Source organism: Mobula birostris, chromosome 18, assembly GCF_030028105.1.
Source record: "Mobula birostris isolate sMobBir1 chromosome 18, sMobBir1.hap1, whole genome shotgun sequence".
Classification (NCBI taxonomy): Eukaryota; Metazoa; Chordata; class Chondrichthyes; order Myliobatiformes; family Myliobatidae; genus Mobula; species Mobula birostris.
The window spans coordinates 54,720,617-54,748,540 of NC_092387.1; the positions used below are offsets into that span (position 1 = coordinate 54,720,617).

General features: G+C 42.0%; 1 protein-coding gene across 10 annotated transcripts in view; it reads right to left on the bottom strand.

Annotated features, from left to right (window-relative positions):
* kcnma1a (potassium large conductance calcium-activated channel, subfamily M, alpha member 1a) overlaps nucleotides 1-27,924 on the bottom strand; it is a 953,094-nt gene that overhangs the window by 110,532 nt on the left and 814,638 nt on the right. For all 10 annotated transcript variants that reach the window (XM_072282727.1, XM_072282725.1, XM_072282726.1 and 7 more), the window contains 4 exons: nucleotides 16,377-16,470; nucleotides 12,430-12,553; nucleotides 5,470-5,694; nucleotides 1,592-1,784 (listed from right to left, as the gene is read on the bottom strand). In XM_072282727.1, coding sequence (XP_072138828.1) covers nucleotides 1,592-1,784; nucleotides 5,470-5,694; nucleotides 12,430-12,553; nucleotides 16,377-16,470 — 636 coding nt within the window. The remainder of the gene's footprint in view (nucleotides 1-1,591; nucleotides 1,785-5,469; nucleotides 5,695-12,429; nucleotides 12,554-16,376; nucleotides 16,471-27,924) is intronic.

Genomic DNA, 27,924 nt, shown 5'->3' on the forward strand with positions numbered 1-27,924 from the left:
TACCATGAGAATATTTAATTTTTATTTGCAAGCGAGTGCTTTAAATGGCACTCTCTTAGCCAATGCAGCCCTCATCTAATTAAGATTACTGAGCCTCTTAAGAAAAAAAATCAAAGGGCCAAAAGTCATTCTAATAAGGCACCAAACACAATTATAGTAATAATGATAGAGCTCAAAATCTATTCCAGAGGCTTTTAAAATATACTACCATCACGTCAAATACCTTACTGGCATGAGAGCTTTTCAATCTATTCTGAGGAAAATTAAGACGAGCCTTGGAACAACCTGTCCAACATTAAAGACGCTGAACACTTTAAAAGTCTCAAAGGAGGTATAAAGTGCTTTTATAAATATTTCAGAAGTACAATCATTTAAACGACGTTATTATCTATTGCTCTGTTAGCTTTCAAATACCACTACTTGAAGTTGGCGAGTGTTATTTAGCAATTGTTGCAAATCGATTTCAGTAATTTTATAAACAGCCTAAAGCAATGGTTGATTTTCAACCTGTTGCCTAGCAACTGCTGTAATGCATAGTCACCTATATAAATCATTACCTTCGGTAGGACCAAATGTTGATGCACTCGTACGTTTTAATTAAATCATAATATTTTTTTCTCTAGATTAAAGTACATAGCATGTTGGGCAGAACTGAAAGCGGAATCTTCTTAAACATCTCAATGTCTTAAGGCAAGAACAGATATTAAAATATTTATAACAGGGTCTAAGATGTAGTAAATAATGGTACTCAACACCTACATGGAGATGTTATCGTGCATTTATTTGCTGCTTTTAAACGTCCCCCGTCATTTCTCACTTGCAAAAAGAAAGTAAGCCTCGTCCCAAATGAGAAGGAAGCATATTAACGATTTCTAATATGTTTCTATCCCAAGATAGTAGCATTTAAAATATTTTCACATTACTGCATAAACAGCCACACAATGTGAATCTAATCTTTCTCAACAAAACATTTTATGGGGTTAATCCATTCCCTGCCTCAATCCATTGTGAACAGAGTCAAAACTAGTATATGATTAGTCATAGCTAGGGAAGTATATGTGATGCCTATCAGTAGGTGGACAATAATGGTGTCTTCTTGAAGTAAACAAGAAACCTTCTTTGAAACTCTTCAGGAGTTTGCAGAGCTGAAAATCTACAGCCAAGTCCAATTATCCCTTGACCTTGTGACAAAGCAATGAAACGTTTAAGGATAGAAAAAAAAACAATTGTTGCAAGGAAAATTACCATATATATTAAAAATATTTTTTTTGTCCGTATTCTGCTTGGTTCTTTCAATCAGTCAGAAAATGGACCACACACAAACTATAAATATGAACCTTTTAAGCACTTAAGGTTAATTGTTCCTGTCTATATTAAGATTCAACTCGGCTGAAAATCCCCATCAATCCAAAAGCTATTCCTTTTCATGGTTGTTTATCTCAGTCCTGTTTAAAACATCAGAGCAGTCAGTTGTCCTTACCATCAAACAAACCAATACAAGACTGTTTGAATTACTGAGTGAGAGATATTCTACTTGCCAGCTCCTGTCCCCTCCAGGCATAGCAGGGAAGTATTATAGGGCAGTCCTTACCTTGGGAATTAGCTTGTAAGACCCCTATGCTGTCATCAAACTGCATAGACTTGATGTTGAGTGACGCCAAGATGCATTCTTTGTCTTGGAGCGAACAATCGTCGATATTGTTCTGATTGGCTGATAAAATAACACACATGTCGCAGAGGTTGATGTTGACAGCTCTTAAATCAGCTCGACATAATGGCGTACCCTTCAGCAAATAAAAAATAGAAAAACAAATTAAAGATCAAGACTGGAGCTATGGGACAATACTTAACAAGTAGTCTTTTATACTCCAACATTAAACCAACGTAACTATGTGCTGGGGAATTGGAGATGTGCACTTATCTGAAAGGGTAGATGGTGCTGATGGCAACTCTCTGGTTCATTGTTTATACTCAGTGAAGCCATTAAAAGCAAATAAGAAGTCGGTTTGTTGCCAGCTATTCACATCAGAGTCACTGATGCCAAGTCAATAACTGTGAGCAATTTTTTCTAACTGGCAAACTCTGGCATTCAGAATGTGTGAACTAAATGCCAGACTGCTCATCACTGTTACAACATGTCAAAGAGCTAGTTCTGCATCTGGACACGCACAAAAGTAAGGGTCAGTTAAATGAACGAGGCTTGACCTCAACAGATACTTGTGGGGACCAGTCCTCAATAGCTTGTTGACTCTAGCTGTGCTGGTGGATATGCTTTTACTGAGAACTGTCCTCTTGTTGTCAATTACAACCAAATCATGTCTAAAGTCTCAACTTTAGGGGCGGCACTGAGGCGTAACTCCACTATAGTGTAACTCAGTGTAACTCCACTATAGTGCCTGCAACCCTGTTTAAGTCCCACCATCGTTTGTAAGGGGTTTGTATATTCTCCCCATGACTGTGTGGGTTTCTTTTAGGTGCTCCGGTTTCCGCTCTCAGTCCAAAGATGTTCAGCTTAGTAGGTTAATTGGTCACATGGGTGTAATTGGGCATCACAACCTTGTTGGGCTGGAAGGACCTGCAACCATATTGTATCTCTAAATAATAAGGGAGGACATTTCTGTTTGTGGAAGATTGTGTTTTGTAGAATGCCTATTTTAGACAGCTCCAGCATATTGGATTTCCAATAAGGTGAGATTTTTGGGTGTGTGAGGATAATTACACTTGAGAACAAAAGCACTTGGATCAGTTTTGGCCTCTGGAAATCTAGAAGGATAGAAAGTGAGTATTGATAGTTCAAGGGCTGATTTACTGGTTATGGTCTCTCATTGTCAGTTTACCTTTGAGCCACACAGTGCCTCAAAAATGTAAATACCAAAGTTTATTTAGACCACAGGAACTTGAAACAGAGGAGCAGAATTAGGCCATTCATCCCATCAAGTCTGTTCAGCCATTCAATCAACCCCATTCTCCTGCCAACTCCCCATAACCTTTGGCACCATTACTAATGAAAAATCTATCAACCTTTGCTTTAAATATACCCAATGACTTGACTTCCACAGCCCTCCACAACAATGAATTCCACAGATTCTCCACCCTCCAGTCCAGCTGAAGAAATTCTTCCTCCTTTCTGTTTTAAAGAGATGTTCTTGTATTCTGAGGCTGTGGCTTCTGGTCCTAGACTTCTCCACTATAGGAAACATCCTCTCCATGTCCATTCTATCTAGTCCTTTCAATATTCAATAGGTTTTAATGAGATAACCCTCCCCCCCATTCTTTTAAACTCCAGTGAGTAAAGGCCCAAAGCCATCAAACAATCCACCTACATTTATCCTTTCATTTCCAGGATTATTCTCATGAACCTCCTTTGGACCCTCTCCTCTGGAGTTGGCTCGCTTAATCCTTCTTGAGTGCTGTGGTCTGCTGCTGGGAACCGGGTGCTAAATGGATCCCAATGAACTGAACTCACATTAGCTGATATGATTTCACTAGGTTGAATAAACATTAGCCATTCACTAGTAATATCTGGGTTTATGTCAGTACCAACCACTTACTTGAGAGGTGACATTGGTGCTCAGATGTGCAAGGATAAAAGTGGCTAAGCCAAATGTAAGGTGATGCAAAATATATGGCTAACAGATGTTGGCATTAACATTCAGTTTCTGAACATTTTGCCAAGCAAAATAAGGGTGAGAACTATTTTACTTCTTTCTACGGACAAACATTTACTTCTAGAATCCTGCAGAGATCATAAGGGATGAGAAGGGGGTTTGGGGAAATGAACTGACACCTGGTAAAACTTACCTTCAACAACAGAGGTGCTAGTCTCTGCTCAGCTGGAGAGCCTCTTACCCTTTAGTGAGTGGCAGCAAGAGCCAGGGGCATTACACAGTACAGCGAGCTCCAACTGTTTTAACCCTTGTATTTTGTGATCAATTATACAGACCCAGTTCACGGCTGAACACCTTGGAAAAAAATGGCTGCCTTGTCTCCTATCGTACCTGAGCAAACTCAGAACCAAAGTGCCCGCAAAGAGAAAATTCACATGGTGTTTTTAAAAAGGAAATGGACAACGTTATAATGTACAAAAACACTATGAATCTTCTGGATTTATATAAACATCATCCATTTTACCTACATGATGGTACTAAATTGGTGTTTAAGTATGTATAGTGGTCTAGAAGATTTAAGGCTGTCAGAGACCAGGCTATTTCTTAAGCAGGCAACATCTCATTCTTTCTAAAATTCTTCTGAGGGATAACTTGGGCATCAGTGTGAATTTCCAATATGCTGAAAATTAATCATCGCTGTGGCGTCCCTACACCATATAAAGACAACCTTCAGCCCATTGACCTCACTGTGCCTAATTAATATACCTCACATCTTCAGGATGTAGAAAGAAGTTAAAGCACTTACTGGAAGCCCATGCAATGTGTAAACTCCACAGAGGCTGCACCCAAAATCAGTGGGAGCTATGAACTAACAGTATTACTTGCATCACTCTGCACCTCCATACCTCCATAGTCATACAGCACAGAAAGACATCTTTCAGCCCACCCACAACCACTCAATTATTGATTTTCATTTTTATTTGAGATACAATGCAGAACAGGCATGAGCAGCACCAGCCAGCAACCCACCCGTTTAACCCTAGCCTAATCACTGGACAATTTAGAATGACCAATTAACCTACTGAACAGTACGTCTCCGGACTGTCGGAAGAAACTGGAGCACCCAGAGTAAACACACGCAGCTCACGGGGAGAACGTACAACCTCCTTACAGAAGGCGCTGGAGTTGAACTCCGAACTCCAGAATGCCCAAGCTGTAATAGAGTATTGTTAACTGCTACGCTATTTAAGGGCCGGGGGGGGGGGCGCTGCACAGCGGTGTAGCAGTTAGCATAATACTATTACAGTGCTAGACAGCGATCCAGGTTCAATTTGTACTGCTGCCTGTATGGAGCTTGTACGTTTTCCTTGTGACCACATGATTTCCTCCGGGTTCTCCGGTTTCCTCCCACAATTCCAAAGACGTATGGGTTAGCAAGGGCTAATAAGTTGTGGGCGTGCTATGTTGGTGCTGGAAGCATGGCAACACTTGCAGACTGCACCCAGTACATCCTTGAACTGCGTTGGTCATCGACGTCAATGACGACATTTCACTCTTCACTTCAATGTACGTGTGAACAAATGAAGCTCATCTCTTTAATTTCTTTATGTTATTTGCACTAATTCTACATTAATTTTAGAGTCCAGCACTCTCCAATGCAATAGAAAGACTTTACAGTGGCCAATTAACATAGCAATTTGCATGTCTTTGTAACATAAAAAACCAGGAAACCCAAATGGTCACAGAGCGCATGTTCAAACTCAGAATTGAACCCAGGAGAATGGCAACTCCAACACCTCTAGGGTGTTAGTTTCTCCATTCTGTTGCCTTCCAAAATCAAACCAATTCTAGTAGGACTCACCGGCAATATCGAGACTTTGGGGAAGTTGTGAAGGGTCTCCCACTCTCTCGTCAGATATTCCAGTGTCCCGACAAAAACAATGTGCTTCAGTTCATGGTAATGGAAATTGCTGGCCCGTAAAGGCATGACGAGGTTTCGTAAGCCAACCAAGGCAGAGTTCATGTCCCCAAAGATGCACACAACCACGTGACCGCTTAATACTGTCATAGCAGCTTCACTCCGGGTCTGAGAAAGAGAGACCATTGTTAGTGTCATGTGTGCAGGCAGCACAGTTCAAACAGGAGAAGGAAACCATGGGTGCAAGGATGGCTTGGTCCATCTCCAGGAAAGGAGATGGTCATCATACAGCAGCTGATCTAATCAAGGATTCCACCCACCTTGGGTATTCTCTCCTCTCCATCCTCCACCAGGATGAAGGTGTGTAGCTTAAGGATAGCACCTATCCAGAGTTACATGGCTATTGTACAATCATCTGCCTTGTCATGGCCTTGAACCTTATTGTCTGACTGCACTGCACTCTCTCTTTATTGACAACACTTTATTCTGTATTATTTTACTGATTTACCTTGCACTGCCTTAATACACTGATGTGGTGAAACTCAAAGCCTTTTATGCTACTCTACCTCGACTTTGCCTTACAAGGACTCTTTACGGCTCATGTTCTCAGTATTATTTTTATTTGCACAGTTTGTCTTCTTTTGCACATTTGTTCTTTGTCCATCTTTGGCTGTTTGTGCATACTTTTTCATAAAATTCTATTGTATTTTTTTTTCCCTGTAAATTCCTGCAGGAAAAAGAATTTCAAGGTTCAAAGTTCAAAGTAAACTTATCATAAAAGTGTGTATATATCGCCATTTACTACCCTGAGATTCATTTTCTTGCAGGCATTCACAGTAGAATAAAATTGTAAATACTTTGAAAATGGTGTGGAATCAGTTCAGTGTTGAGGTGAGTGAAGTTATCCAGTTAGTTCTGTAGCAAGATGGCTGTAGGATAATAACTGCTCCTGAACCTGGCGGTGTAGGACCTAAGGCTCCTGTGCCCCCTTCCCGATAGCACTGAGAAGAGAGCATGGCCTGGATGGGGGGTCCTTGATGATGGATTCTGCTTTCCTGTGGTAGTGCTGCTTGTAGATGTGCATAATGGTGGGGAGAGCTGGTCCTCTGATGGACTGGGCTGTATCCACCACCTTTTGTAGGCTTTTCCATTTTTGGGCATTGGTGTTTCCAACTAGGCTGTGATGCAACCTGTCAGGATACTCCACTGTGCATCTACAGAAGATTGTCAATGTGGTATATGTTAACATATACATTCTTTGATAGTAAATTTACTTTGAACTTTCAACTTTAAAATGATCTGTACGTATACACGCAAAACAAAATTTTTCATGGTATGCATGTGATAATGAACCCATTTACCAATTTACCATTCTGAGTAAGTAGAGATGGACCCCATAAGGAACAGCTCATAATGTTGTCCTATTCTTTCTCCCTTGAATCCTACCTACATTAATTCCAAGCCCATCAACAGAGTGAGACAGGAGTCTCACTTAGCAGGAGAAGGTTTAGCTGGCAGTGAATGCAGAGTATTATAATTACCAAGGAGCCAGGGATAATTCGGTTGATTTTGTAGAGTTAGAACAAAAAAAGATAGAACAGTTACAGCACAGTACAGGCCCTTTGGCCTACAATATTGCAGCAACCTTTAAACCTACTCCAAGATCAATCTAGCTCGTCCCTCCTGCATAGCCCACAACCCTCTTTCATCCATGTGCCTGAGAGTCTCTTAGCTCTTCCTGTTGTATCAGCCTCTACCACCATTCCCAATGATGTATTCCAGGCACTCTGCGTAAAAAAAAATCCTATCTTTGACATATTCCCTACACTTTCCTCCACTCTCCTTAAAAAGTTATCCTCTGGTATTAGTTACTGCAACCTGAGGGGCCTTTATTCCATATTGTATGGTTCCATGATCTCTAGTGCAGAGGAAGTTCACCAGGTAGATTCCTGGGTTGAAGGGGTTGCGTCATGAGGAAAGTCTGAGTGGAGTGGGTCAAAAAGAGTCACAGAGCACTGAAATGGCCACTAGATTGTCAGTGCGGTCTTTTGGCCCACTGAGACTGCACTGAGAATCAAGTGCCCATTTATGTTGATCCTTCAACATGTTATTCTCCCACATCACTGAGATAAATGGGGCCAGATTCTACCACACCAACAGCTCAGAGAATTCAGTGTCCAATTAACCCACCGATCCTTATATCCTTGGAATGAGGGAGGAAGATGGAGCAGCCAAGAGAAAGCAGCACAATCTCAGGAAGAACTTGAAAATTTCTCACAGGAGCACCCAAGATCAGGATTGAACCAGGTTTGCTGGGACTGGAAGATAGCACCTCTACTACCTGTGCCACTCTGCTGCCAAAAAGTCCAAAGTCTTGTATGATCCTTTAGCACTGGACTATTCTTAGTTATTAAATGGAAGGCGAGTCAGTGGAACATCTAAGATCCTGAAGGGGCTCGAGTAGGTAGATGCTGAGAGGACATCTTCCCCTCCCCACAACTCGACTGGAGATTTAGACCGATGGGACAGACTTTCCAAATAAAGGGGCCATCCAAATAAGATGGAGATGAGGTGGAATTAATGCTCTGTGGATTGTGAACCTTTTGCAATCTCTACCCCGGAGACCTGCAGAGGAGTCACTGAATATATTTAAGTGTGTGCTCAATAGGCTTTTAGGCTAAAGGTTAGTCAAAGGTAATGGGATCTGACAGAATGGTTGAGTTGAGATCAAAAATCAGATCAGCCATGCCATAGACATAGAACACTACAGCACAGTACAGGCCCTTTGGCCCATGATGCTATAGAGACTTTTTAACTTACTCTATGATCAGGCTAATCCTTCCCTCCCACATAGACCTCCATCTTTCTATCTGAGTCTCCTATATGTCCCTAATGTATCTACCCCTACCACCACGTCCCACACACCCACCACACTTTATGTGAAAAACTGACCTATGACATCCCCCACTTACTCTCCTCCAAATAACTTAAAGTCGTACCCCCTGGTTTTAACCTGGGAAAAATTCTCTGGCTGTCCACTCGATCTTTGCCTCTTATCATCTTGTACAACTCTTATTAAGTCACCTGTCCTCCTCCTTCACTCCAAAGGAAAAGTCCTACCTTGCTCATCTATCTTCTTAAGACACACTCCCCAATCCAGGCAACATGACCTTGGTGTATGTTGGACGGATTGAAGATCCACATCCTTTAATTCAACTCCTGCTGCTATTCTTTATGTTATTTATACATTTATTTGAAGGGGAATAGAATATAAAAGCAAGGATATAAATGCTGAAGCTTTATAAGACACTAGTCAGGCTGCATTTGAAGTCCATGGGTATATTTAAAGTGGAAGTTGATAGTCTCCTGATCGGTCAGGGCATCGAAGGATATGGCAAGAAGGCAGGTGTATAGAGTTGAGTGGGATCTGGGATCAGCCATGATGGAATGATGAAGCAGACTCGACAGGCTGAATAGCCCAATTCTGCTCCAATGTCTTATAGTCTTATGTTCTACCTTCACAAGCAGCAGAACTCCTTTCTATTTCCTCTGTCTGTGGGCCCAGTTCAACTGCGGAGACCTAAAGTAGACCTGGTGACCACACCTCAGAAGGCAATGAATTTTATAACAATATTTTCTGTGTTAACATTTCTTTATCACAAAAGGCAAACTGAGGCACAAGTCAATGCTCAGAAACTATTTCTATAGCCTTGGAACTGAGGCATTTCCAAAACGGCACCTAGCTTTAGGCCCATTCCAGCTTCCTGCATCTTTGGGCAAACCCTGGAGTAGTCGATGGTAAGTTTTGTTTGTAGCAGAGAGCAGTGATCATCTTAGGAAGGGGCTTCTATCATTCACTATCTTCACAACTGCCTCATCCAATCACTTTGCAGCTTTAACCTATGAAGGCAGCGGGAGATCCAGAAGATCTTGGACAGTCTGTGAATCTCTGCAGGTCCACTGGGAAAGTCAAAAGCCCAATATTTGTGAACCTACGAGTCCGCTGTAGCGCCGGAACGTGTGGCAACTTGCAGGCCGTCCCCACAATATTCTTAGGTGTGTTGGTTGTTAATGCAAATAACACATTTCAGGGAATGTTTTAGTGTCCATATGATAAATAAATCTGAATCTGAAAATCTCCTCAGCCTACCAATCACCTTGGGAACTTGTCTCACCACTTCTCCTCCCCTTTTTGTGATGGCCATCTCCCCTCTCTGTCCTGATGCAGGGTTCCGACTTGAACCATTGACCACTCGTCTCCGCTCCACCAGGTGCAGCTTGATCCACTGAATTCCTCCAGCAGATGGTTTGTTGTTCCATATCCCAGCGTCTGCAGTCTTGTGCCCCTTAGATAATGGGATGCTGCAAGTTCATGGCAGAATCCAAAGGTGAACTGAGGAATTGTCCTTTAGCTGCAGTGGGAATCAAAATACCATGCAACTTCAGTGGGTCTTCGACCTTTGGAAATGCCAACAGTCATTTCTTCTTCATGAAGTACCCAACTGGGAATGTGGACTGGCTCAAGATGGTGTTAATCCCCATGGCTAAACAGCCTGCTGTCACTCTGAGTCCAAACTTGCTCACAAGTCTACCTACAGCAGGCTATAGCCCCTCTGTATTTTATGGCTTATAATCCACTTCAGCAGGAGATACAAGGAAGAATCTAACAGGAGAACTGAGAATGAGGTGCAATTGTGGTAAGAAAAAACTGTAGAAAAATATGAAGCATACCATGTTCTTATCCAGTAGAAAGTCATCATTTCTTCCTTTCTTCAGTTTTTTTGGCAAAATACCAGGAAAACACTTTTAAAACATTTTGGGATAGATTAGCTTCAGCATGGTGAATGAAAGATCAATTTTCAGAGACATAATGAAGTGATTAATGGTTGGGCATCAACAATACCACAAGCATAACCAAATTGTTCAGTTCATGGTATTCATCGTCTTCCCATGAAACCACGGTTCCCAACCAGGGATCCAAGGACCCTTTGAATAATGGTATTGGTCCATGGCATTAAAAAGGGATGGGAACCCCTGCATTAAACTAGTATTGAGCTGTATTTCCTTTGCCAACATCACACCATCACCTGGCCATACATCCTTTTGACTTAACACTCTGAGAACCTGAAACCATCAATCATTCACTTGCATATTGCAGATGCAATGACTTCAAAACTAATGGCCTATGACACCATTGTCAATGTCAAAGTAAATTTATTATCAAAGTATTTTATGTCATCATATTCTACCTTGACATTTGCTTTCTTGCAGGCATTTACAGGAAATAAAGAAATGCAATAGAATATACATATGAAAACTATACATACACACACAAACACTGACAAGTAACCGACATGCAAAAGACTACAAACTGTGCAAATAAATAAATAACACTGAGAACATGAGTTGTAGAATCCTTGAAAGTGAGCCTGTAGGTTGTGGAGTCAAGTTCAGCATTGGGGTGAGTGAAGTTATCCAAGCCGGTTTAGGAGCCTGATGGTTGAATGGTTCCTGAACTTGGTGGTGTGAGACCTCAGTTTCCTGTACCTCTTGCCCGATGGTAGCATACATTACGAAGGAGGACTGTCATATTCCTGCACGTCAGCATAGTGATTTTAAAACAAGAAAAGGCATTTATGCAATCAATAAATACAACTTCACTTTGAGCCTTGGATACTCAAAAATAACCAGGAGGCTAAATGAAAAAGTGCAATTAAATCGAAAGTTTAGCGTTCTAACCATAGTTCCATGGTTGATATATTCCACAGCCTGTCTGCAACTAGGTGAAGCCTGGTGTTATTGGGATGAATGAACCATGGTCAATGCTTGTTGCTTCAATATCTCAAGACCAAGTGTGGTCAACATCATTCACAGGCCATGCAATTGGTTCCAATCAGATGGTACCCAACTTGTTAATGTGGGTTTGGTTGGACAGAACTGGACAGAACATAGGAGAATACAGCACAGTACAGGCCCTTCAGCCCACAGTGTTGTGTTAACCCTTTAACCTACTGCAAGACCATTCCCACCCACATGGCCCTCAATTTTTCTTTCATCCATGTGCCTATCTAGGTGTCTCTTAAATCTCCTTAGTGTATCCAACTCTACCAATACACCTGGCAACACATTCCATGTATCCACCACTCTCATGTGAGATACTTATCTCGGACATCCCCCCCCCCCCCCCGCCCGTACTTCCCTCCAATCATCCTAAAGTGACACCCTCTCGAATTAGCCATTTCCATCCTGGGATAAGGGCATGGTCTGCCAGTTCTACCTAGACTTCTTATTCTCTTATACAGATCTTATCAAGTCACCTCTCAAACTATAAAATATAATGAATGGGACCAGAAGTCATAAACACATAAGATGCTGCTGATACTGGAAATCCAGTGCAGCACACACAAAATGCTGGAGGAACTCAGCTGGCCAAGAGGCGTCTATGGAGAGGAATAAACAGTCAACGTTTCAGGCCAAGAGCTCTCATCAAGGCCAGAAATCACCATGGTTTCTCAAGTTAATTCCATCATGACCTTAACTCCACTTCCTGTACTCCATAAACAGTGACCACCCCATAGTCACAAATCTATTGCTACCTTGAATACATTCAAAGAGTTGGCCTTCACAGGCTTCAAGGGACAAGAGTCACAGGGAGTCATAACCCTCTGAAATGAAATACCTCTTAATTTGTTTTAAATGGGAGACCCTCTATTCTGAATCTCTTATGGACTTGGATTAACTGATGGGAGCTTGAAAAACAATGTACATCTGCTCCTCCTGGAGATGGTTAGATGTCTCAACACTCACAAGTGTCAAACTTGTAAAACATCAGCAAATACCGTAAATTATCAGAGGCACGTGGCGGAATGGCGTCAGCACCCAAACTGAGCTGTTGATACTCACCAAGATGACCTTCTCCATTTCTTTGGCCGGGCACCAGTGAAACATGCCGGTGGAATCGTATCGCTTCACACTTGAGTCTTTCTCTTCGATCTGGTCATTCCCGGGGAGTGACAGAGGGTCATGCCTGCAGAGACAAGGAGTTGCCCAGTCATCCTGACACCTTTGCCCTGATCTTCTCCGGCCGGCTGCAACTAGTTGATTAATTTACGCCCAGTCCCATTGCTGCAGTGCTGAGTCCAGACGCCACCCCACCCCCTAGTGCTCCCGCCCGCCCCCTCCCCAAAGATAACACGATCAAAGGGCTCGCATTAACTGCTGCAATGAGGTGAAATAGATAGAGACAGAGCCTCACGCTGCCTGAGTGGCAAGAAGATGAAAAGCCAATTACAGGCTTTTACCGCATACAACTTCCGATGCCATTCTCTGAGCAATAAAAGCTTTAACAGGGTACACTTGATATATTTTAGCAATTTTGCCCCCATCATATTTTGCTTTTTTTGAAAGCTTGAAGCCACTAATGTTTCAGGAGATGTCAGCTCAGTGCAGATTGATTAATTCACATCTGCATTGTGAGCAGATGATTTTTCTCCTAAAGAACACTGAATATGAAAGTGGTCCTCACCAGCTGCCACCTGGCCATCAATGCCTGCACTTCTAACATTTCTCTGCTTTCTGCACATCCATCAGTCACCAGCAGCTGTCATCTTTCGACTCGGTCTTGAATAGTCAGCAATAAACACCCCATTTCATCATGACCCAGCTAAAGCTTTACCAGAATCCCCATTACTTCAGATTCCAGCACTTACAAGGTAATTACATCCATAGCATACCTTCTCTTTAAACTGCATAAGTTGCATTTAAGAGATGTTAAAATAATTGCCAACTGTGAGAAATAAATCTCCAAAGATACATTTTTGAGATATCTAATTACTTCCAATTCTAAAGCCACACATTTCAAAATTCCCACTAATATTGTCTTTAGTAAACAAAATAATGGTTTGAAATATAGAATTAGTATTCTATCAGAATCAAATATACTAAATATACTTCAGGTTTAATTCCACAGCATATTAAATCTGAAGTATATTTGGGGATGCAGGCAGGCAATTCGAAATATGCACCTTTTTGAAAATACTTGACGTACAAATGAGGAATTGGCAAGGTTTAACCCTTTTGTCTTTACATAGCAAATGCGTTCTTAACCCTCAACCTGCTCTGATTGTACTGTAGACCCCACCCATGTAATATTATGATCTTCCCTGTATAAAATGATGTTTCTTCTACTTAGACTGAGATGAGCATTCCACACATTTGAAATCCTCACTTACATGGAAGTTGTTAAGGAATGGCTGAAGTGTGTAAAGAAAAGTACAGTGAAAAATTCAAGCAACACACACAAAATGCTGGTGGAACGCAGCAGGCCAGGCAGCATCAGGACTGACGAAGGGTCTCAGCCCGAAACATTGACTGTACTTCTTCCTATAGATGCTGCCTGGCCTGCTGTGTTCCACCAGCATTTTGTGTGCGTTGCTTGAATTTCCAACATCTGCAGATTTCCTCATGTTTGAGTGGAAACTTTAAGATAGTTTTAAAATTTAAAAAAAGAGCAAAATTAAGTTTCAACTGCCCTGCCATGAGTTCAGTTAATATCCTTCGAAAGACTTTGACAGTAACTTATCAAAAGCTAAAGCAAAAACTTTCTTGTTATATTTAATACTTCCACCTCTTCACTCGGTATATATTGAATCTCTCTATGTTAAAAACTGTTGCCAGGTTATAAAGCTGAAATGGTTTCTAATAACTAGCCGAGAAAATATTGTCAAATTTCCTGCAGGTGAGGACTTGTTTGATCATCATGTCGAACTGTACCAGTCAACATCAGGTGGAAATTGTAGTTAATTTAGTATGAGCAGACACTAACCCAGCAGTCTCACAAGTACCAGCCAACAGCAAAGCCACAAATCCCAGCAATCCGCTTTGTTGGGATGTATTTTCTTTTGACTAGATGTTGCTTCCATGCCTGTCTGCAATTTGAGTGCCTGCTTGAAACCCCCACACGTCCACATTATTTTGCCTCCTCCCCCCACCAATCTAACTCTGTGTTCCACTCTCTCACTCCTTCACAACCGTCATGACAAAACATTTGTCTATTAAAATGTCCATCGCTTAGATGCATGCATTCATCGCAGTTGCTAATAACTGCAAAATCATTTAGTGATTTTACACCATGGCTGAATATTTCATGATGCTCTGCGTGTTTCATGATTTAGTCAATGGACCTCTGTCACTTCAATCTTTGCTGACTGCCTTGACTGGTGCAATAAGCTCTGCCAAGATAGCTATCTTTCACCAACTGTCACTCACTGCAGCCTGTCACTAGCAACTCTTGTTCAATGCTGCTACTCATAGGGAATAACGACAACATTTGTTACACCGTAATGTTCTATTTTAATGGATTTGAACAAATGCTTTGTGATTAATAGACCCAACATTCGCTGACTGCAATTAGAACCAAGTATCCAGTGACCTCTCCTCTCCCACTGAAATCCATCAGGATGGTATTAATTTCTTGTAAAGAATGCTGGACTGCCACTCGTTAGAACTTGTTATACTGAAGGTTCAAACAGACCTGGGCTTGGGTGCTCAAGCTGCGTTTAGCAATTCCAATGTGTTGCTGACTAGACAGCACGAGGAAGGGATGACTCCTCTCCCTCAGTGCCACTCCACAAGGCAATGAAAGCAGCCAGCTCTTTGAAATTCTCCGATCCCATCATACGAGCTGACAAAGGCATGCTTCTCAAAACCCACATCCAAACTGTTGATCATTACTTATTTACAAAGGCCTTGAGGCGTGTGTGCCTGAAAAAACCATACTTGATACAATATATACCAGCTTATTCACCCTTGTGCAATAAGCAACCCCTAGGCATCCTTAAACCGGCACTTAATATTGCCCATAAAACCTACCTTGTAATTGCAAAATATGTAATATTTAAGGTATAATATATCTGCGGAATAAGGATTTCTGAAAGCTTTGGTGACTTTGTGTTCAGTAATTCTATGTTTTGCTGAGGGCTATGAATTGAAAAAAAACTGCACCAAGCATAGACGAACTGTCATTTCACTACCCAAGGGCCACTAATATAAAGGAGTACCCTAGAGCAGAAAAACTTCGGCACAGCTTTGAAGCATAGAAGAACAGCAGAACTTGCTCCCCCAGAATTATTGCTGCATGCAGATCAAAAGACCCAGCGCATATTTTTCACAGTAAACAGGGACCTTCTGTTAGTCTATGAAATGTTTGGAGTTTCTGTAAACCTGAAGCAATTCTCGTGTAATATTGTTTCATATGTTAAGTGGATGAAGCTGTTTACTTGTCAAACATCGTACGCACCTTAACCCCTGACACAAGAGCAACAAAGCACCCAATACGACCCTCTCCCTACCCCTCTCCCACCAATTATCAGTCTTTGTTTTCCGCAACCAAGTCAAAATCAATTAATGACAATCTAATGTAAATGGACAAGATAAAAGGAATGTAAAAAATTTGGGTTCGCTTCTCATCGTGACACCACATCTCACATATGGCCTGAAGTACAGAAGAGAGGGCTCGAAGGACTCCTTGCAAACGATGGATAGCCTGAGGGGAAGTAACTGGATGAATCCCTCTGATTGGTTGCTGCTGTCATTAGTGCCACTGCTGTTTAAGAAGTACATACAGACAGGCTGGGGTGACAGCTAAGACTTTAAAGACTGCGTTTTCCCTAACAGCCTTTCCTACCTCTTTCATGACAGAATTTTTTCAGCTCTATCATTAACTGCTGACAGCCTGACAGAATAAATACTTCAGCCTTTAAGGATTTCTCTCTCTCTCTCTCTCTCTCTCTCTCTCTCGCTCGTTCTCTCTCCTTTTAGACACGAAAGTTCTTTATGCTGTCTTCTCTTACCTCATCAGCTTGGGAGAACTGTTGGGTGAATTTCGCATGCCTCCATTTCGCTGTTTCTTTTTGGGAGACAGCGCTGTTGGGTTTTCATCTTGAACTGCAAACAGACCGAAGATGGAAGATTTAACAGCCGTTCAGAGGCTGACACAAAATGAAAACGCAATATTAAATTTTAAAAAAAACATATTAAACCGAAAGTGACTCATTATCAAAGTTAAAGGTCCCCGCACTACAAGCAGCTAACGAGTCTCGAGAATTAAACAAAATATCAAGACATTTAATACCCAACTAAGGTTAAAATTATTTTGATTATGGTGCAACAAAAAAAGTAAGAAAAGGAAAATTCAAAGCAATGCACATCAAACAAAATACACACACGCACACGGACACACACATGCACACAGAGAAAGGAAAACTCTGATTGGACATGGCCTTAATTTGGGTGCCGTGAGTGGAAGGGATCACCCGCTCTCTGCAAAAACACAAGGAACCCAAACGCACTGTAGATGTAAATATGTTATGTGGTTACATGGCTTAGTAATAAAGAAATCAAACCGCTCGGCTTAAAAGGTGGGCCATTCCAAGCGTGTAGTTTTCATGTATTGACTCCAAATGTTCGGCAGTGGTGATTGGAACTATGCATGGGTACAACTTGCAGGACTGGGCAAAGCAAACAAGGTGGGAGAAAAAAACTGCAGGCTAGGGCCCACTGCCTTCCAAACAACAGCTGTTAAAAAAGGTAGAGACAATGTTTAACCAAAGTACTTAATGCATTAAGGAAACACCGTTAATTCTGGCTTTCAACTTAAAAATAACAGACCCACATAACTCTGTGCCCACGCATCCCTGCTCTGAATTTGAATATATTTCACCAAATAAGAATCTATAATTTGCTGCATAATTTTCATCAAAGTACTGGGATTCGGTTGGAATGTTTAAAAGGCAGGTGGAGTGAAGCTACCACTGTTTGTTGTACGGGCCCTGGTTTCAGGTGAATTTAGGGCAAACAATATTGTTTTATATCCGCGTGGGGTGGCACAGTGAACTTGTGAGAAGCTTGATAGGATTATGGATGGACAATGGAAAGAGATTCCCAGGGGAACAGCTCAGCGAGGTCCAGTTAGACCAAAGCTCTGAGAGGGGAAGGGTACAGAAGGAGCTGGCTCCATTGACTGGGGTCACAGAACATTGGGGTTTTTGATATAGAACTCTATTTTCCATTTGCTACATGCTATTGACCCCATGAATTTCTGCAGAAAACCAGCCTTTGGCACAGCAGGAGTATGGGTATAATACTCCCCCAAACTTACATTTTAAGCTGAATAATGGTAGAACAAAGACAGGGATGTGTTGCTCTGGAAAGCATGCCGGTGGAAATAGGTTGTAATATTGTAGTTCCACCAACACTTCTAAAAGAGCTACGAAAGGTTTGATATCACCACCTACTTATAACAAACTCACAGCTGGAATGAGCATTGAACCACACCATCTAGAACATAATTAGCAAAAGATTAGTTTTGACTGGAAGATGCTCTTAATTGTAGAGCAAACCTGCTGTAGACGGAGGCACAACTGGAGTTTGGACAGGAAGAGGTCAATCAACAGCATCGTATCTGCTCTACCATTCAATGTCAACACTAGTTTCTATTGCCACCTATGAACCTAGTCTTTATGCTTCAGTGTCCAAGAACCCATCTTTGCTCACCAATGAATATACTCAATAATATAGCATCCATAAACCCTGGAGAGGGAATTCCAACCATTTACAAGTGAATAAATTCCTCATTTACTACCTAATTGGCTGACCGCTTTAACCTGAAACCTGTCCTCAGCCAGGAGAATCATTGGCTTTGACAAGCTCCTGAAGAACTTTTGCATTTCAACTTTCATGAAACACTCTCATCCATAATTCCATAAGACCATAGGACATGAGGGCAGAATTAGGCCATGTGGCCCATTGAGTCTGCTCGCCATTCTGTCATTGCTAATTTATTATCTTTCTCAACCTCATTCTCCTGCCTTCTATCTGTAACCTTTGACACTCTTGCTAATCAACTTTAAATAGACTCAATGGCTTGGCCTCTTCAGCTATCTGTGGCAATGAATTCCATAGATTCACTAACTTCGGGCTAAAAAAATTCCTCCTTACCTCTGTTCTACAGGGACTTCCTTCTATTCAGAGGCTGGACCTTGACTCCTCCACTATAGGGAGCATCTGCTCCACATCCAATCTACTCTAGGCTTTTCAAAATTTGAGAGAATACTGGCTGGTCTAACTAGCCCCTCCCCAATCACAGCAGTTGGAAAGAAAATAACTAATGGGCTGTTAAATTGGGGTGAACTGAGATACCGGCTGGCATGAAATGCTAAAGAGCAAGGTTTTGGCTCAGGTATTCTCAACATTCTCTGGACCATGTTTAGTCAAACTTCAAAACTGTTTTTACTGGCAAATGATAAGATGATATGATCCCCTGGACAGATCCCCACAAAACCTGGAGTTGCACATACTTCACCTTTAAGTCTGTAATATATCAGTTTCAAACTGTACAGTGTTTACATTCCCCATTTGCAATGTCACTTTATAACTTTTTGAACATTCATTTCTTAAACGTAAATCTGCACATATAGGTGGCTTTGTCCACATGGGCGACTCATAAACTATGACATGCACTCGTGGGAGTGTGTGTTCATCGAACAGTAACTGCAGCTCCCCCGCTGTAATCAGTAGCCACTGATAATTCTACAGGGTGCGCAGGGGAAAGGAACATAATCAGCGATAAATAATTTAAGAAGCTTGTCCACACAGCCGTCTGCTGGGTTTTATGCACAGCGCTCTGAAAGTGATTTGCCTAGATTTCTGCTCATTATTAACTTAAATAAATGCCATGTATTGTATTTGGAAACACAGCAGCCTTAAACTCTCAAACTCTGCAACTGGCAGCTCTTGGTAAGAAGAGTTCTGCCTGTGAGTGCATCTGCATGGTTGTATGTGCATGTGGAGTCTGCGTGTGCTTGAGCGCGCATGGCCAGTTGTAGATGCGGGCATGTGCACAAGTACATACATAAGTATACTGCATGTATCGCTATATGTTTCAAAGTACATCTGATAAATAAACCTCAGTCTGAACCTGAATACATATGTGAGTGAGTAGATACAAGTGTAAAATCAAGGACTCCCCCAGCATCTAGTCCATGCTTCTTCTCACTACCACCATCGGGCAGGAGGTACAGGAGACCTAGGTTCCACACCGCCAGGTTCAAAAATATTTATTACCCTGCGCCTATCAGGCTTCTGAACCAGCGTGGATAACTTCACTCACCCCAATGCTGAACCGATTTCTTAACCGACAGACTCACTTTCAAGGACCTTACAGCCCATGTCCTCAGTATTATTTATTTATTTCTTAATTTGCACGATTTGTCCTCTTTTGTCAATCTTCGTTTATGTATAAAAAAGGTTAAAATTCCTCCCTGCACTTTGTTTGGGGGCAACCTTGCCGTATCTTTAGCATTCACCTCTTTTCTGGGGCCAAGTTCCTAGTCTGACGCTCAACCAGCACGGATGGAAAGGCTGCAAGGCGCCGGGACTATTTGCCCCAATTCCAGTGCAGATGCCATGTATAGCTTTTCATAAATTCAATTGTATTTATTCATTTTCCTGTAAATGCCTGCAAGAAAATGAATCTCAAGGTAGCATATGGTGATACATATGTACTTTGATAATAAATAAATTTACATTTTTTTTACTTTGCATTGTTTGCATATACATTTGCTTGCAGATGGATGTACAAGAATGATATGAAAGTACTTAGTCATGCCTTCGTGCTTGTTCTATACACACATGTGAACATGACTGGGTCCTTCTGTGTACATGTGGGGTGGGGAATGCATATACACTTAGTGGCCACTTTATTAGGCACTCCTGGTACCAATAAAGTGTCCACTGAGTCTATATTTGTGATCGTCTGCTGCTGTAGCTCATCCACTTCCAGGTCCGACTTGTGCATTCAGAGATACTCCTGTTGCACACTACTGTTGTAGATCGTGGTTAATTGAGTTACTGTCAGCTTGAACCAGTCCAGCCATTCTCCCCACACCTCTCCTTAGTAAGGTACTTTCATCCACAAAACTGCCACTCTTTGGATACTTTCTGTCTTTCGCATCACTCTCTGTAAACTCCAGAGACTCTATGTGAAAGTCCCAGGAGATCAACCGATTCTGAGATACTCAAATCAGCCCATCTGGCACCAACAATCATTCCACAGTCAAAGTCATTTCCTCCCCATTCTGGGGTTTGGACTGAACAACTGAACCTCTTGACCATGCCTGCATGCTGTTCTGCATTGAGATACTGAAACATGATTAGTTGGTTGCCCCCATCACCCAGGACATGCCCTCTTCTCATTGTTACCATCAGCAAGGAGGTACAGGAGCTGAGGCACACGCTCAACGATTCAGGAACAGCTTCTTCCCCTCTGCCATCTGGTTCCTAAATGAACATTGAACCCGTGAACACTGCCTCACTATTTTATTATTTCTGTTTTTGCACTACTATTAATCTAATTATTTAATATACATTTATATATACTTACTGTAATTGATTTATCTATTTATTTTTCTATATTTATTATGTATTGCCACCAAGTTAACAAATTTCATGACAAATATTGGTGATATTAAACCTAATTCTGATTAGATATTTTTCATTAACAGCAGGTGTACAGGTGTACTTAATAAATTGACCACAAAGTGTATCTGCATGTATACGAATGTGTGCTTCTAGGTATGTGGATGAGAATGTACTTCTGTCTGCGTGCGTGTGCATACATGCATGAATGTTCGTTCATACAGTATGTGTGAAGACAAATCTCAGGGTTGTGCACTGCATAAATGTACATGGGAATGTGTGCATGAAAATGTGCCTGTGCTTGTGAGTGAGTGTGTTGTGTGTATATGCAGAAATGTGCCAAGGGGAGTGTTGTGTATGGGTGTTACATGTGTCTGAATGGGGGTGGGTGTGTGTATAAGTACAAAAGAAAATGTGTGCATAGATTTTGGCAGTGTGTGTGTGTGTGTGTGTGTGTATGTATGTGTCTTTTCCAACAATGTTTGAAATGAGGAATAAAAGGCAGCCCAAACTACAATATCACGCACAGCTGTCAGCACTGACTGCCGGCTCTAGCCTGCGACAACTTCTGGAGGTTAGTGAAGGTACAACAGCCAGGCTGGTACATCGCAGACAAGTGTTGGGGTCTGCTGCAGCCCACCAGAGACCACACTCCCCCCCACCCCCATGCTACGTACTCGGGCAGCTGGGCACATAGTCACGGGTAGGCCGAGGACTTTTTTTTTACAGCTATTAATAAACATCATGGATTATGTAACAGATGCTGCCCTTGGCAGCTCAATGCCACCTGTGGCACTGAGAGTTAGTTTGGCAAATATACCAAGAAAGAGGAGAGACACTGAAAATAAACGGCAACTGGGAGCAGAAGCACAGTGGATACATTGGTTTTCTGTGATCCATAGGTGGAGTTATTGAGAGATACAGAATGGAAGCAGGCTGCCAGTTCCACTCTCTCTTTCAGGCACCTGTTATAATACTAATCCTACCCTAATCCACCATATCCTTCCCACTTTCTCGACAACTCTCCCACCAGATAATTCCTCTCATCTGCACCAGGGTAATTTTCAACGGTTGTGGATCGCAGGATCCTTCAAAGTCACTGTGCAAGCTGATGGGGTGGTCGAGGAGTATGGTGTGTTGAACTTCATTAGTCGGGGGATTGAGTTCAGGAGCCGTGAGGTAATGCTGCAGCTCTATAAAAATCTGGTTAGATCACACTTGAAATATTGTGTTCAGTTCCGGTCACTGGAAGTTTTAGAGAGGGTGCAGAGGAGAGTTACCAGGATGCTGCCTGGATTAGAGAGCATGTCTTATGTGGATAGGTTGCGTAAGCTAGCACTCTTCTCTTTAGAGTGAAGGAAGATGAAAGGTGATATGATAAAGGTGGATATGATAATAAGACGCATTGATAGAATGGATAGCCAGCGCCTTTTCCCAGAGCAGAAATGGCTAATAAGAGAGGACATAATTTTAAGGTGATCAGAGGAAAGTATGGGGGAGCAGGGGAAATTTTTTTTACACAGACAGTGGTGGGTGCTTGGAACGCCCGGCCAAGTGCTGTGGTGGTAGAGGCAGATACATTAGGGATGTTTAATAGACTCTTAGATAGGCACATGGATGGAAGAAAAATGGAGGGCTATGTGGGAGGAAAGCATTCGATTGACCTTGCAGTACATTAAAATGACGGCACAGCATCGTGGGCCGAAGGGCCTATACTATGAAACAGGAGCATTTGTGGAAACATAGTCACAGGGAGAGTGTGCAGACTACACAAACACACATACCACCAGAGGTGAGGATTGAACCCCGGACACTAGAACTGTGAGGCAGCAGCTCCACCAGTTGCACCACTGTGGACTGAGGTTGAGAACAACAGCTAAAATCTTACAGGAATGGGATCTGCCATTATTACCCAGCTTGGTACATCTGTGGCTCCTAACCTACCAAGGTGATGGAGGGCTTGCTGCACGGTCAGAACCAAGGCAATGCTAGTTTTCCTGGCAAACCCAAATCCATAAACGATCAAAGCAAAATGTTAGCAACATCTTACAGCTATTATTGTCCTTCACTGTAAAACTAAACTAGCTTGTTTACTCTGACTAAACTGCCAAGAAAGCTCAGCAACGCCTCGACTTCTTCGTGAAGTTAAATAAATTCATCATGTCCCCATCGGCGTTATCAATGCACCACAAAAAATGCCATTCTATCTGGATGAATAATGACTTGGATGTAACTGTGCTGCATGTGACCACAAGAGACTGCAGGGAGTTGTGGGCACAGCTCAGCACATCTTAGAAAACTCCATGAATTCTGTCTATACTTCTTGCCACTTCAGTAAAGCAGCCAGCGTGATCAAAGTCCAACCCCGCCTCAGATATTCTCTCTTCTCCCTTATCCCATTGGACAAAAGATCCAGAATAACACACACAAAATGCTGGAGGAACTCAGCAGGTCAGGCAGCATCTACGAAGGGGAATGTTTCAGGCTGAGGTCCTTCATCAAGACTCATAAAAGCCTAAAAGCAGGTACCGCGGGGTTCAAGGCCAACTTCTAACCTACTTTCCCTGGCTCTTGATAAGAGGGTAGAATCCATTCCTGAGCTTGGTATGATAAGATGGAATCTTAGCCTCACAGTCTACCTCTACTTTATTATGATACTGTACTTTTTGCCTAACTGTCCTGCACTTTTTCGGTAGGTTTTACACTTTATCCTGCATTATTTTACCTCATTCTAACTGAATGCAGTGTGTAACAATTTGATCTGCATTATCAGTATACAAGACAAATTTTACACTGTATCTTGGTACATATGACAATAATAAAATAATATCAATATCATATGTTCTAGTGATAAAGCAGGCAGAGCCAAACTAAGCTAGTGATCTGTGATGGGGTAAGAGTCAAACAGGCCGTGCAGAGCCATGCTTACAATTCATTATCCTGGACGCTGACAAGTCAGTCAGAAGCAATTGTCATTAGTCTGACTGTTCAGATAACAGTGCACTCACCAGATGATGATTGTGAGGCACTGTTTTAGTGCCTGTAATTGGATGATTGATGGCAACAAGGGCCACATCTGCTCCTTGAGCTATCTCTGAATAAACAGCACAATGTGATGAATTTCTTGGATATAAATGGTGCTAAGCCAGAGGGCAGCTGAAGAACAGATTTCCCCTCTCATTCTGCTGCTGTGATAATTCACAAATAAATGAAAATTAATTTATACAAAAAAAATCAGAGTAATGCCCTTTCCCTCTGGCCACTTGAATACTCTTTCACTGTCTGGGTCTCCTCAGGCTTTGACTTGTTTGAGATGGTAAGCTCAGCAGTCACTGGGGGTGTGTTCTACTGTCCCCCTCACCTGGCTTCACTCATCACCTGCCAGCTTGTACTCCTTCCTGTACCCCCACCTTCTTATTCTGGCGTCCTCCCCATTTCCTTTCCAGTCCTGATAAATGCTCTTGGCCTGAAACGTCAATTGTTTATTCCCTTCCATAGACGCTGCCTGACCTGTTATGTTGCTCCAGCATTTTGTGTGTGCGTTGCTCTCAATTTTTAGCATCTGCAGAATCTCTTGTTTTTGAGAGGATAAGACTCTCCTCCATTCTACTAGTGGAGGTCTTGATTCATATGTGAGGAGGCAACAGAGAGGTTAGTCCTGTTGCAGGGGTTTGATCTAAATTGTCAACAATCCTTTTACCCTGACAGATGCTGCTTAACCTGCTGAGTTCATCCAGCAGATTGCATGCTCTTCCAGATTCCAATATCTGCAGCTTTTTGTATCTCCAATAGGAAGGTCAGGATGGATTTGGTGACTTTTCAACTATCTCAGGCTTAGGAAAGTGTTTGCAACTGCAGCCTGGTGAAAGTAAGGCAGTCGTTGTGGGGGACAAAGCCCAGTGCAGTCCTACTTTCAATGGCTCTGTGGCACAACTTCCCAACACCAGAGAAGCCTAAGTTTGTTTCCTTAATGACCTGTTTTCTTGCTACTTCCAGCTCCCAAAACCATAGTTCAACACTAAAGAACCAGCATTAGGTCTTATGCTGGAGACTGAGTGGTTACATCAATAAACAGAGGTCCTATTATGTCCCAAAAACAGTCCCCACTGCTGCACCTTGGAGACGATAACCACTAATGACTCAGTTTTGTATTGGCAGTTCAATATTGTGCAGGGAAAGAGGGAAGAGTACTAATCCCAATTAAGAACAGGTAAGAAAAACCTTGCTGACATTCAGTTGGTGTCCTCCATTTAGACTGAACATTTCAGGAACACCTTATGCCCCTCTGCCATCAGATTCCTGAATGAACTATATATATATATATATACACGGTATATATTTACTGCCTTTGGACATTTATTATGTGGCCTCTGGATAGGAAGTTCAACTGAATTAAAAGGGGAAATTGGATTTTTCAGATGGCTGGCATAGAAACAATGGATTAAACTGCCATTTCTAGTCACAATTTGCTCTGCTCTGTCTGACCCATTGTGTTCATATTTCTTATAGACGTGGAAAGTGGCCATGCAGTCCATTGTTTCGATTCCAGCCCTCTGAACAATCCCATTTCACATTTTAATTCATTTTAACTTCCCATCAAAAGGCCACATGAGAAATGGCCAGTGGCAGTGAATATGCAAACTCCATAAAGCAACTTCTAAAAAAGAAAATGTGTCTGGCCATCAAAACATTTGGTCAATGGTGAGATTGATTCCAGTCTAAGTGATACTAAATCATGAGGTGCTTTACCTTCACTCTGACAGCATAGGAACAGGGCCCAAGTGCTGATAATGTGTGACTGTCACCAATGCTTCATTAGTTTATGCAATAATTGCCTTATGAACAATTGCAGATTATTTGGATAAATTAACATTTAGTGAAGTTGTTGAGAGATCAACAATAATACAAGTAACTATTTAAGCTTTCTCACATTTATTTGCATAAACAAATTACTTGTTGGAAACACTATTATAATGATTGCTATATTACTCACTTACCATTAATGACTTTGAAACTTTGATTTATAAGATGCTGAGCATTTTTGCAAGCTTAAATCAAATCTTTACAACAGGATTGGATTCTGACTCTAGCATGCAACCTGGTTGAGTGCTACAGTGTAATTAGACAGGTCTAATTTATATTTTCTGATCATTATTCTAAATCTTACTGAAGTGATCACCAAGCATCAGAAAATGTCAGAATAACTTATTGAGCTCATTGCACTTTCAATAGAGGCCAATGGCACTTTTGAAAAATATTGCTCTTGTGCATTACAGAGGACATTTCCTCTATTCTCTGGACAACAGCAGTAAAATCCCCAAAGTAGCTTGGAGCAATCTGTGGCGGTTGAGTCTAACGTCAGCTGCTGGTTAGATTCAAACCCCCGCATTGATAACTCCTGGATTCATCTGTGTGTTGTCAAACATGTACAGCATTAGTTTGAGAATACGCAAGGTGGCAGTTTCACTGAGGACTTCGAATGATCCAGACGGCTGCTGTCTATTTACGCGCAGCGAGGCAAATGACGAGCTTGTCTTGCATTTATTCTCAGTTTATGCAATGAACAGTTTGCAATTGGAAGGATAAATGTCCAGGAAACCTTACTGCATTTTTATCTGCTGCCACATTACGTGAGTCTCCTTATCGCCTCTCCGGTTTTGGCCTCCTTTGCAGGTTAAAGGCCGACCTCCTCACCAGCAAAGGAAAAGATGGCTGAAGACCAGCTCTCTGGATACAATCAGCTACCATCATTCAGATGTCCAGGTGGGGATGAGCTGATCCATTTCCACGCAGAGCGTGAAATCCCAACTGTTCACCCAGCAAGCTATCAGATAGAATCTTTTGGCAAAATCTGCAGGGCTGGCAACTGGAACACTCAGAGGCTTGAGAAAGCTTATCATCTGCTAGGGGCACACATCCAATCTTCCACACTTTACTCGGGGCCCAACACTGCAGAATTTTCCCGTAATTCAGGGAGAGTAAGTAAAAGGGATTAAGCTTGTTACTTACTCATTCCCACACACTCACTAATGCTAATATCAGCACAAGTGAATGTGTGGGAATAAGAGCAAGCGTCTTTGTAGCAATTGAACATCATGCAGTTGAATGCCGGCCACAATGCCTGCACAGAGACTTTACTGCTGTGTTCATCACCACTGTCTACATCCCTCCTCTAGCACGAACGCCAAGGACACACTGGGGAAGCTTTACAGCATCTTCAGCCCTCAACAAAACAAGCTTCCGGATGGTCTCTTCATAATTGCAAGAGACTTCAATCTTGTAAATCATGTTATTTATTGTGTTTTTTTAATGTCCTTTTAAAAATTGTGTTCACTGTTTTTTTTTGCGCTGCATCAGATTTGGAGTGATAATCATTTTGTTTTCCTTTATAGGACAATAGACAATCTTGGGGAATATCAGAGTAATATACGGTGACACATAAGTACTTTGATAATAAATTTACTTTGAACTTTGAATCTTGAGAATGTGCGCGTCAGTGTAAATGCAGATAGCGTGCGTGTGTGTGTGTGTGTGTGTGTGCGTGTGCGTATGTGTCTGCGTGTGCGTGTGTGTGTGTGTGTGTGTGTGTGTGTGTGTAAACATGTGAGTGTGAGACTAAGTTGCAATGTGAGTACGTGTGCAGTCTCCGGCTGTAGCCATGCAGGTGTGAGTGTGCCTGTGACAGTGAGAAGGGATAGCCGTGAGTGCCGGTGTGTATGTGGTGTGTGCCTGTACAAATACACACTCTGACCTTCTGTGCTAACTTATTCCTTAAGTAGCAGCACCACCTGCTGTTTACTGTGTTCATCTAAGAATGGGAAGAGTCTATCTGACAGCAGCAATCACTGCTTTTAGTTTAAGTTAAATAGGAAAGTATGAGTGAGGGACTGTAGATTCATGGGGATGGTTACATTTCACACACTG